This window comes from Zootoca vivipara, chromosome 7 (assembly GCF_963506605.1).
Source record: "Zootoca vivipara chromosome 7, rZooViv1.1, whole genome shotgun sequence".
NCBI lineage: Eukaryota > Metazoa > Chordata > Lepidosauria > Squamata > Lacertidae > Zootoca > Zootoca vivipara.
In genome coordinates this window covers 33,427,193-33,439,559 of record NC_083282.1, presented here as the reverse complement: position 1 = coordinate 33,439,559, position 12,367 = coordinate 33,427,193, and the positions used below count along the sequence as shown (strand labels likewise).

Genomic DNA, 12,367 nt, shown 5'->3' with positions numbered 1-12,367 from the left:
CTACACAATCATCCATTTCCTTTAAAAGTTAGTGTGTCCGACTACCAACTCATGAAAGACTATTTTGCAATTGACAATGCTTTTCAGTTAAATTTATTTGTTGAATGAAAAATACCAAATGCTGACAGTTTCATATACCATTTGTTTCTCTACAGTACGTGAGGATCATAAAAGTATTCTTTAATTCTGTCAGTGTTCAGTTCTTTGAAATGTTAAAATACTTCTACAGGTCCTCAGGAGCAGATAATTGGAAGAGTGTAGTTTATTAAGTACAGTTCGTAGCTGCATTTGTTACGCTAAAAGTCAGGCTTTAATAACAGGTATAGTGAAGGTGCAACCATCATGCTCGTTTGAAGTATCCATGAAAAGTAACTGGCATGTTTATGTCCACTTCTGCCCTGGCAACTTCACTCATGTCCTTTGCGCTCAAGATCAAAAGGTAGCCAGGCTTTGGTCCACTTCCAGGACTAACGATAATGCTCAGGACAACACCTGAACCAAAAATAAATAGGAGTTACTTAGCTGAAGCAGTACCAGATACTTCAACAAATCTCCACTGTATCATCCAAGAAAACTGCAACGACCAATAAACCAAAATCTGAACAAGTTTTCCATTATTCTATCAGCGAATATTTGTGTACGTTTCTTTTTTTGCAATGATTATGTAAGATGGCTGGCATTAAAAGAAAGCCTTCATAACCCACTGCAGAAAAGATGTGCATAAAGAAATAACATTACCATCATCTTCTTCCAGGGCATCTGGGTGTGAAACAAAGATCGGTTCAGAGGGATAGGAATCTGGTTCTTGCCATACCCATGTCTCTCTCGTTTTGATATTTATCTTGCAAAGCTAGAAAGAGATAAGGGGTGTGTGTACTGAAGTTAATTTTTCCCTATTATATAAAGAGTTGTTAGTTGAATTCTTTGACTAACTCTGTAGATATTGCAAAATCACCACAAATTAAGACATCCATTATTTTTTACACAATGCACTCGCTATTAGAATCTGGTATGGGATGTTATCACAAAAATATGACAAAGTAATGGTCACTTTTCCATATCAAAGCTGTGTTGAAAATTAAGTCTTAGCCCAATCAATGACAGACTTTTTCTAACATGACTATGTTTTAGCATGAGGTGTAAAAGGAAAACAGAAATTTTGTGAAGAATTGATTTTAGCCCAGTGCGCAAGAATAGACAGATATTTGGCTAGATATGAAATACAGTGTTCATAAACTAATGTCCATATTGATGGATTATGTGTCTGTGTTTATAAAGAGCGAACGAATATATTTAGTACTTCGAACACCTTTTAAATGCTGGGCTGAGAATCACTTTAAATATATTTCACGTTTGAGTGAAACCAGATGACTTTTTGATTGGGCTTGATGTTAAATATTAAGAGTCTCTTGAAGATAGTGTTAAAATTGCACTAAACAGTGTTGTCTTGCACATTCCTATCAATGCCAACCCTGACCATATTAAGGAATCTTAATTTGCACCCATCTTAGCATATAATACTTACCCTGTCTGGAACAAAGTGATTCAATCCAAGTCCATATGCATATGAGTACGGTTTCCCAGCATACTTTCTATAGTTTATTTGTGGAAACTCAAAAGCTATAAAACAAAACAAGAGAACATTTACAGGAATTTGTAAGCATTTTTATCCTGCCCTTTGGCCAAAAAATGCTCAGAGAGTGGCTTACAGATCACTTTACAAACAACAAAAAACTACAATTCCTGCTGTCGGGTTTACAACTGAAAAAGTTACAACACAAATGGAAAATAGATTGGGAGGGAGGGAGGAGATATACTAGGCTGTCTTTGTTATTCTGGTTGAGGATGATCTTACCTTGGCGGGGCCCTGAAAATAAAACTTCTGGCTCCAGCCAGATGGTTTCATCACTGTGCAGAACTGCAGTAGCTGTTGTATTAGGCAATGTGATTAAGTTTTTGCCTGTGTCAGCCTAGGATAAAAAGGGAAGCTAATGAAAAAAGTAAGGAGGAGGGAACATTTTTATGCTTTCTTACAGGATATACTCCATTTTCCTACTGTACTAACAGTGCTACCAAAAAACAATTTCGGACAAAAGCTTGCAGGTAGGAGCAAGCTTGATTCACAGAATAACAACAGGCACTGTTCTGTAATGCTTTCTCATATACAGACAGCTCCCTGTTTATGTGTGTTCAATGTGTGTGCAACCGTGTAAACGTGCATCGTGCTGAACCTGGAAGTGACCAAGAAACTTCATAAAGACGTCACTGAAACATCACTAAAAGGGCAGAATGGGGACGGCGATGGGGGGCAGAATGGGGTGTTCAGTCTTTTTCAATGGGTTTCAATTATATAATTGATTTCACAGATATGTGCTGCGCCTTGAAATATAACCCCCGTGTAAATGGGACTGGCTGTAATGCAAACACACTGGTCATGCTACCCTAAAACTGCCTCTGCCACCATGAGAGGCTAGGAAGGCAGCAACACGAGAACAGGCATTTTCTGTGGTGGCCCCCACTTGTAGAATGCTCTCCCTGGGGAGGCTTGCCTGGCACCTTCACTACATATATTTAGGCACCAGACAGAAACTCTGCAACCAGGCCTTTGGAATCATTGACAAAATACATCAATGAAACTAGATTCCATTTAAGGAAAACTGATTCTTCAGCTGTTGTTCAGGCTTTGCGAGTTCAAAGACATAGAACTCATATTTCACTATTGCAGGTACCTTCTCAATGTTTAGGGGAAGGACGTATCGACGAACTTCAGGTTGAGGAGCCTTCTGGGCATTTTTCTTCACTTCTTCCCAGTTCTCCCGTAAATTGGCTAAATATAAGTAATTGTAAACAAACTCAAACCTGTAGGAGGATAAAAGTATGAGCATTCAAATGTTGAAAGCAAGCAGTTAATGACATCTTCTAACATGGTTTTGTTGTGATACTGTAGAAGCAAGAGATGGGTCCAATTTCCTGAAGAGTCCTGGCCCACAAAATTTGTTTGACAATTGCTGCATATAATAAAATATAGAGCACAACCATTCTTTCAAAGTAGGTGGCATTAAAAAAACAACAAAAAGCTAGCAGAATTGAGCATGCAACCCTAAGGATCTAGAAACAGGATCCAGAAAATCAGTAAGACTTGTTCGTTTATTCAGCTGATCCCTTTTGTCTCTGCAAAATTACTCCCAAAGTATTAGGATATATTCTAGCATGCATATTCTATTACTCTTAAAAAGAAAGCTGACAAAATCCTTTGGTATTTGACACATGCTGCTTGACAGAGCTCTTTTGAGTGCTATGGCAACGCTCAGGTTGTATTCTAAATGATAGTTTGCTGCATCATTTGAGTGTTGCAGGAAGCCATGGTTTGATTAACCACAAATAAACTTGGTAAGACACATGCACTAGAGGAGGAGGAGGAAGCATGCGAACAAAGGGAACATTCCTCATCCTCCAAACTGCGGTTTGGAGAATCACCTGAAAGCAACCTTCTTGTCAATACCCACCCCTTCCATGTGCATAAATCCACAACCAGAAAACCGTGATCTTCATAGGTGTTGATGTGATGAAAAAGGTTAAAAGGTGAAGTCCTGTATTTGATGTTGAAGTACTTCTTCTTTTTCCTATCAGCTACATGCATCCATACCTAAAAGATAAATCACACTGTTGAACTGTGCGAACCCAGAAAATAGCATCTACTGCTTTGTGCCCTTAGATAATATACTTTTAGCTTATTTTATTTAGTAAATTGCAGAGCAACGTCACTTACCCCCATTTTTTCATTTGACTCAAAACAATCCATGTAGTTGGCACCCCAAAGACTCCAGGAAGAAAGAAACTTGAGCAAGTTGATTTTCACTGGTGTTTCCACAAATACGATGTAATTTGGAGTCATTCCAAAGCTGTTCAGAAATATAGTTATGGGTTTTATTTCAGGCGATGCATGAAAGTGTGCAATATTCAGCTGCATGCTGTTTCTTCCCGTTTTTAATTGCTAATTTAATTCAATCTTATCTGTCAATAATAAATAAGGGCTTTTACATATGGGGCAAACAATTTTCTGTTAGAAATGTGTGCTTTCAAATATGGATTGATTATATGAATGATATATTGGTCAGGGACATCATTAAAAGCTTTTAGAACATCAAAATGAAGAGTATCTACCTGAATACCAACCCTCTCCATGTGCTTATTTGCACTTCCAGAAAATACCTAAAATGTAAGTTAGGCAGTACAAACTTTTGAAGATTCTATTCTCTTTACTTGATCACATTCTCTCTTTAGCAATGCTTTCCATGCTACATGTGCCATAGAGAGAAATGAGGGGCAGATGGGGCTCGTCAACCTGGGAAGGGAGCCCATTTAAGAGAAGGAAAACTCCTAAACCTCCATAACCTTGTGAGATATCTTCAGGGAAGTAAACCCTACACAAATCCAGAGTTGAGTCCCTAAGACAGTTGGATGGCACCCTGTACGCCTCCTGGCAACTCCTGCTGCCAAGCTGGTGCCAAACGTATTGCTCAGCTTTCCTTTGGACTACATCAGTGAAGCCGGGAAGGGGGTCTTGTCATCTGGGCAGCCCAGGACTTCCATACACACTGCCCAGGCTCGCGCCCCAGAGAGGTCACTTCAGTGCTGCTAATGCAGCAAAAACAATGCAGGAGACAGCAGTTATGTGTTACCAGTCTCTGCAGCCACAGCAGGTGCTGTGATTCTCCAGCTGTTTGACTTCACTCCTAGAGGTGCACTCCATTGTCTCTCAAGAGAGATGGGTGCCAACAATATAGCCCTTTTATATTAGCTGAAGTCATGTTTATATTGTTGGCTTATATTAGAGGGTGGAATTTTACCTGTGCACATAAGACGGCTTGAACCTGTCACTGCAAGGAAACTGAACAATCACCTCACATTTGGTCATTGGATCTTTCTTATCTAAAAAGAATATATATATATAAATTCATCTGCTGATCTTGTACAAGCCAATGAATGAGAATTGCATACAAGAACAAGAAAACCGGTGCGGTAGATGAAAAAATTGTGTAATCATACTCAGGAGTAGACCCACTGAAACTAATGGACAGACCTAACTTAGGTCCATTAGTTTAAAGGGGTCTAACTCTGAGTAGAACTTAGTTACAACTCAATCATTCTGTCTTCAAACACAAGCACTGCTTCTCTGAAAATGAGCTCGCCATTACAAAAACTTCTTCTGATGCTTTTTTGCAAAACACACAGCTTCTGACACTTTAGCAACTGTGTAAGAGAAGGAAAAGTGACAGAAATCATAAGAAAAGCGAGAAGTGTTGCACTATGTGTAGCGGATAGATTTTACTCATAATGGAAAAGGAACAATGCTGTCACATTCTAAGTGCGGAGATGTTTTTCGGAAGTGAACAAACCTGCTTGCAGGGGAGGTATCCGTACAACGTTGTAGGCAATGGAAAAATTCTTTCCAAAGCAGTTGCCCATATTGTAAACAGTTCCATCATTCTCAACATGGGGGTGTGCTGTTACTCCATTGATAGAAACGTATTTGCTGATATCCACCTGGAGAGCATAATAGAAAGATGCCTTGTTCATCTGGGGTTGATGGATGGATGGCGGCTAACAGATTGAGGTTGAATCCTGACAAGACAGTAGTACTGTTTTGGGGGGGCAGGCAGGTGTGGGGGACTCCCTGGTCCTGAATGGGGTAACTGTACCCCTGAAGGACCAGGTGCACAGCCTGGGAGTCATTCTGGACTCATAGCTGTCCATGGAGGTGCAGGTCAATTCTGTGTCCAGGGCAGCTGTCTACCAGCTCCACCTTGTGGATGAGACCCTACCTTCCTGCAGACTGTCTCACTAGAGTGGTGCATGCTCTGATTATCTCCCACTTGGACTACTGCAATGCACTCTACGTGGGGCTACCTTTAAAGGTGACTCAGAAACTACAACTAATCCAGAATACGGCAGCTAGACTGGTGACTCGGAGTGGCTGCGGGACCATTTCATCTTCATTGGCTCCCAGTGTGTTTCTGAGCACAATTCAAAGTGTTGTTGCTGACCTTTAAAGCCCTAAATGGCCTTGGCCCAGTATACCTGAAGGAGGATCTCCTCCCCAATCGTTCAACCTGGACACCGAGGTCCAGTGCCGAGGGCCTTCTGGCCATTTCCTCACCGCGAGAAGTGAGGTTGCAGGGAACCAGGCAGAGGGCCTTCTCAGCAGTGGCGCCCGCCCTGTGGAACGCCCTCCCATCAGATGTCAAGGAAATAAACAACTATCTGACTTTTAGAAGACATCAGAAGGCAGCACTGTATCGGGAAGTTTTTCCATGTTCGATGTTTTAGTATGTTCTGATATATGCTGTGAGCTGCCCAGAGCGGCTGGGGAAACCCAGCCAAATGGGTGGGGTATAAATAAAAAAATTATTATGACTTTAGACACAAAAAAATCTAAAAAGAAGCAAGCTATTTGCCAGGGGAAAAAAAATCAAACTGATCAACAAGGAATACGACATTTTAAAAGAGAGGTTTGATATTGTCCAGTTCTTCTGATTTGGTAATATAACCCCCCCCCCATCAACTGGGACTGGATGGGCCTGTTGGAAAGTTTTACAGTGAAGGCTTTGTGCCTGTGTCTTGAGTCCTTGATTATTCCCAGAATGATTTTGAATACTGCAGTAGCCCCTACACACATTGGGCTGGATCCAGAGTTCCTATAAGCAGAGTTCCACTCACAAGACATCCCTGCTACAAGGAAGGGGGAAAAGATTGTTCTTTCCTCAGCCCCCACCAATTCCTCTCTGTACAGTTCCCTGAAAAGGTTGAGTAGTCACCTGAAAAAGTTTCCCCTTCCTCTAGCCGGAGGAGACCTTTTGCTAGATTTCAGCCCCACAGAATTTCCTAAACGGAGGCAATCGCTGTAGGAAAAAATAATTCTACATACTTGGAAATGTATGAATGCAATGTTATTTTGCCATAAAATGTATGTTGCACATTGACATTGCAACATGTCCTTGCAGTAATTTTGATAAACACGCTGCTGCTAAGACATAACTATTTATGCAGTTTTTTCATGCACAAAAACTATGTCTTGCAATGAAAAACAACCCCTGACTCTAATCTCTTAATGATGGCATTGTCCCGTCCTCTGGTACCACCTATAAGGAGGTCTGCCTGCTCGTACCAGCTGCGATATATTTATAGCAAATTCTGTAAAACTACTGGTCTCTTTACAGCTCTTGCTGAAGCACGACATCTATAAAGCTAACACGGCCACTTTACGATGTCATAAATCCAGTTATGAATGCCCCACAAGTGGTAGTAACCAGCAGAATGTCATTGGAATGTCATTTGGCTCTGGCATAAATACCAAAAATGTCCGCGTTTGCATGATATTTACTAGTGCATTCTGAGAGCACAGACTTTGCAAAATATTTATTGCAGTATTCCAATGTCTGGACTAGATTCTAGTGGGGAGAGAGGTCTGGCATGTAGGAACTCTGCCACAGAACTCATATACAGCCAGAGAGTTCTCCAATCAGATATTGTGTTGCAGGTGTGTCACCAAAAGCATTTTTTCCTTTTCCTTTTTGCATTTCACCTCAACCTCTACCATCTATCCATCTACCCATCCATCCATATGTATCTTTTTTTTATTTACCTTTTTAATTGTTTCCAAATTATCTGGGTTAATTTTTGTTAGGAAGTTTGTCTCGGTACAGGCATAAAAATCTTCACCCACGGGGTACACATTCACCAGGGCATTGTCAGTGACCTCCACACCTTGAAAGTATGAAAAAAATCTGCCAAACAGAACCAACAAGGACACTAGATTATTTCTTCTGGTGGGGGGAAAAAAAGAACACGGCTTCATCCCCTACAATATGCCTTTGTTTCGTCACCTGGAAAATATATTCTTGCATGGATCTGGGTAAGCATAGGTGCCAAATTCTGTAATCACGATTCTTTTCTCGGTCATTGCCCTTACATAGGCATCGGTCCGGATAAACCTATAGAGGAAGAAGAAAGGTTGCTTTGGTCTGGTATGTTGGAATCCTCAGGTCACCTAGGACAGTGTTTCTCAACCAGTGTGCCTCCAGATGTTTTGGGACTACAACTCCCATCATTCCTGACCACTGGTCTTGCTAGCTAGGGATGATGGGAGTTGTAGTCCCAAAACATCTGGAGGCACACTGGTTGAGAAACACTGACCTAGGACGAGTGCGCTTCCCATGCTGCCTGTCACATGCTCCAGGAGGGATGGCATCGGCATGGGAATCAGCTCTTGTCATAGCATCTTGGATTTCTGGAGATGCATGGGAAGGTGATGCTGTTGCTGGGTTGCTGAGAGTAACTGTAGAATGGGCCCGAAGTGGTATGTCACATATCTGCTCAAATGACCCTAACTATATGGATGGAAGTTACAGACATTGTCAAGAAGCGACAAAGGAGTAGCCACCAGAGTGGAGTCCTCGTGCTGTTACCAGCAACGTGTGAATAAGGATGGAAGTAGAAGAGGCATGGAACAAATTCTAGAAAAGGCTGGGGTGGAGGTGGGGAGCTGTGTGCAGGATGGAGTAAGCCAGGCATCCCCAAACTGCGGCCCCCCAGATGTTTTGGCCTACAACTCCCATGATCCCTAGCTAAGAGGACCAGTGGTCAGGGATGATGGGAATTGTAGTCCAAAACATCTGGAGGGCCGAAGTTTGGGGATGCTTGGAGTAAGCCAACCCTGAGCGCCCTTGTTGCCTGAACTTTGGATATTATTAACCCCTGACATTTCAATGTTCACCATGCTATGCAATCCTTAACGTTATTGTCCAGAAAGCCTGTGAGGCAGATCGCCGATCCCCATTTCCTAGAACATAAAATATAGCCAAAATGCATTATTAGCTCTGGAACAGAATGTTTTTAAAATTAAATTTGATTTGGACAAAGTCCTTGCCTTGGGCTTGTTTGGTGGGGAATGCTAAGTAGGAAAAATGCAGGTGCTTACCTCCTGTGATAAGTGACATGCCCCTCCTTGAAGTCAAACTTGTGAAGAAGTGCTTGGCCGTCAAACAAATGATAAAATGGTTCTGAGCCAACTTCAAATAAACCCGGCCCGCATCTGAGTAAACTGCCTCTGAGCCAGACTGGAATCCTGCCTATTGCAATGGTAGCAAAAAGCATCGTCACATATTTAAGAAATAAAAGGCCCCATTGGAGATGCCAATTGTGTTCGACTAAGAAATCAGGCTGCTAAGCAGCCTATTGACTAAGTGGTCTGAAGTCTTCCCTTATTCTTTGTATCAATATATTTGTGAGGGGAGAGGGGAGGACTAGCTCCTAAGGGCTGGTCACCCCTCACAGAATCAAACTGACAAGGGTGGCAGCCGAGAAAAGAAGAGTAAGGTTGGAAAACATGAGGGTGGTAATCTCCCGTGTCATCTTCTGGCCCCACAGGCTGCCTTCCCAGATGCTGTTGCAAGTGTAGGACAGCATGAGGCCTGGTCCCACCCGACATACGCTCACACCAAGCTAACACAAACAGATTGTAAGGCAAAACAAAATAAAAAAATCCTTCCAGTAGCACCTTAGAGACCAACTAAGTTTGTCATAGGTATGAGCTTTCGTGTGCAGGAACACTTCTTCAGATACCATGCACACGAAAGCTCATACAGTACCTATGACAAACTTAGTTGGTCTCTAAGGTGCTACCGGAAGGATTTTTTTTTATTTTTTATTTACTGCATCAGACCAACACGGCTACCTACCTGTAACTAGATTGTAAGGCAGCAGCTGATTTCTGGATACTATTAAAAAGCAGCAAATTGTCAGTTGCTTGGATAAATATATTTCCCCCTCTGACTGGGCAATGACTGGGAAGGGATAGCAAATTTGGGTTTTCTGCCTCAGGGACCATAACGTCTCTGGGGAGGAACATCACAGAGGTTCTCCAAGGTACTATAGATTCTAGCTATTATTTTACTTACATTACATGAACCCCAAGAATGGGGCTAAATAAATACATTTGTTATCCAGCAAAAAGAAAGATTTGACGTTCTGTTTAGAAGATGTTTACCAAACTTAGAAGTCTACTTCTGCACTGAAGAAAGTCTTACTGTACAAAGGCCAGAGGGTGGGGAGAGCAAAAGTTTTGTTTCGTGGAAGGCATTTGAAAGAAGGGCAGGTCGAGAGATTTGTTGCTTTGTTAGAGTATTGAATAATTTCTATTGCCATGTTCCAGGATTGTCAGGTTAACTTGAATGGTATTTAATTAGTCCAGGTATGCGGCAGGATTTCAGGGCTTGTGCTGATTAGGTCAACCATTCTAATTTGTGGATTTTCAGCATGAGGCTATGGAAATGCAATATTTGACTTTAATTAAATAAATTAGTATTACAACAAATAACACCCAAGGTTTCTCCATCTCTCCCTCTGTATCTCCCCCCCCCCGCCCCCAATAAAGGTTTGCTCATGAAGGAAAATAGCACACTGGGGCAATCTGGAAAGAAAAGATTAGAAATCCACATACCTGTGACATTAGCAGTTATTGGTGAGGAGAGTTCCTCCACGGTATCAAAGAGCTTCTTGTATCCACCTGCTGGATGTTCAACTCTGAAGGGTGTTAAGAAAACAAAGCGTGAGCAAGTCCTTCCAACTATTGGATGAAGGTTAGAACAGAGCTATACATTTGACAAGAATTGCTTTGGCCAGCATAAACAGGAGGCAAGGTAACTTGAGATGAAATGTATGATTGTGTCACTGCCTGCCCCCCCCCATAAAATTGGTAGTGTTTTTAGAGAAATGTGGCGATACTTCACTTTGTAGAGCAGGTTATGGCCAAGTGAGAGTGCTGAATATATTTCCAGAAATCGGCACAGCATTCCTCCAGCCAAATGCAAGCTTCCCCATGACCAAATCACATTGAACATGGACTGAAGGCGCAGGTTACTTATTCTCACAAGTGCCAGGCATCATGTTCCAGAAACACACTGATCCTGCTCTCACCACAGGGTGAACTCTCCTATTCCAGTACCCTCCCAACACATGTTGGTCACAATTCAAAGAACTATGCTTGCAATGGATTAAGCTTTAACAATAAAAATCACAGAATCAGGAGTCCAGCTTTACTACTGTTTCAGGCCTGCCTACCCTGCCACAAGAATCTGTGGATTCTTGTTAGAATATCATGCATGTCCCATAGGCGGCAGCAGCAGCAGCAGCAGCAGCAGCAGCATGTGAAGACGACTGACTCTTGGCTTCTGATAAATTTGCAAGCTGCAAGACACTAGTGACATTATCACACTTTACTGGGTTGACATTTAAACTCTATGCAAACCAAAGCCCAGGGAAGGTACTTACTGGCAGGCCATTTTCTCCCCAGGAAAAGATTTGAACTTCCCTGAGCCAAATGCAGAGTACGGCAGTCAGAGATGTGTGCTGGGTATTTATATGAACGTTAGGTGGTACTGACGGGAGCAACAGCTTTATGGAAACATATGAGCCAATCAGCTGGGCCTTGGGGAACAGAAGCATCTTTCACCGCTCAAATCCTCCCGAAGCTTTATGAGATTTCACCCCTCTGCTCAAGAGAGGCCTTTGAATGTTTTCCAGTGACCTAAATCTCCATGCAGAAGTGGATTACAATGAAACAACAAGGGGGAAGAAAGCGGACTATAGTCACACAGCCTGTAACGTGCTCACTGCTTGGCACAAAACCTTTGCCCCATTACCCAAACCTCCAGCTTGGAGGAACTGGCCCTCGGCTCACTGCTGGCTCCAAGAGACTGGACTACGCAGGCTGCCAGATGCCTCATTTTATGTAACAGAGTCTCTCTGATGGACATGAGAAGCAGAAGATTGCAGCAGCTGCCAATGGCATCCGTATTTAACCTGTCCTTAAATCCAATCACAGCTGTGTAGGTTATACTTCATTATACACCTAAACAATTTGGTAAAGTTCTATTTTAACAGAGGAATCTCTGCCTCCTCCCAAATTAAAAAAAGAAGTTTTATTAAAAACACTGCATCTGTATTTGGACAATAGCAGAAACACCTTTGTCACTTATCTGTTCAGTTTTTAGCACCAGAGCAAGCAATGTGCGGCCTCTGAAAGTGCATTAGAAAGTCATGCATGGACTGCAGCCAAATAACTTTTACTCAGAGTCGACCCACTGAAATTCTTAGTTCTATGTGACGAATGTTGGTCGATTACAACTCCTTGTTTCCTTTTCTCAATTTTGGCAGCAAGCGATTTTCACAGTGCAGCCTTTGCCAACCTGATGCCTTCAAGATGTTTGGGAGCACAAGCCCCATGGTGGCTGGAGCTGCGAGAAGCTGTAGTCCAAAACAGCTGAAAGGCACCAGGGTTCGGGAAAGGCTGGCTTAAGAGACTATA

At 42.2% G+C, this 12,367-nt stretch overlaps 1 protein-coding gene across 2 annotated transcripts; it reads right to left on the bottom strand.

Annotated features, from left to right (window-relative positions):
* Positions 1–77: 77 nt before the first annotated feature.
* Positions 78–11,504, bottom strand: RPE65 (retinoid isomerohydrolase RPE65). Of its 2 annotated transcripts, none has more exons than XM_035122547.2 (14): positions 11,332–11,504; positions 10,502–10,584; positions 8,981–9,131; positions 7,887–7,994; positions 7,646–7,787; positions 5,400–5,547; positions 4,851–4,932; positions 3,770–3,902; positions 3,507–3,646; positions 2,730–2,859; positions 1,856–1,970; positions 1,526–1,620; positions 739–850; positions 78–492 (listed from the first exon to the last, which is right to left on the bottom strand). In XM_035122547.2, the coding sequence occupies exons 1-14, from the start codon at positions 11,340–11,342 to the stop codon at positions 341–343; spliced, it is 1,602 nt and encodes a 533-aa protein (XP_034978438.1). In that variant the 5' UTR covers positions 11,343–11,504; the 3' UTR covers positions 78–340. The 2 variants fall into 2 exon arrangements, with proteins under 2 accessions (XP_034978438.1, XP_034978439.1); XM_035122548.2 differs by lacking the exon at positions 11,332–11,504 and adding an exon at positions 11,122–11,318.
* Positions 11,505–12,367: the final 863 nt, after the last annotated feature.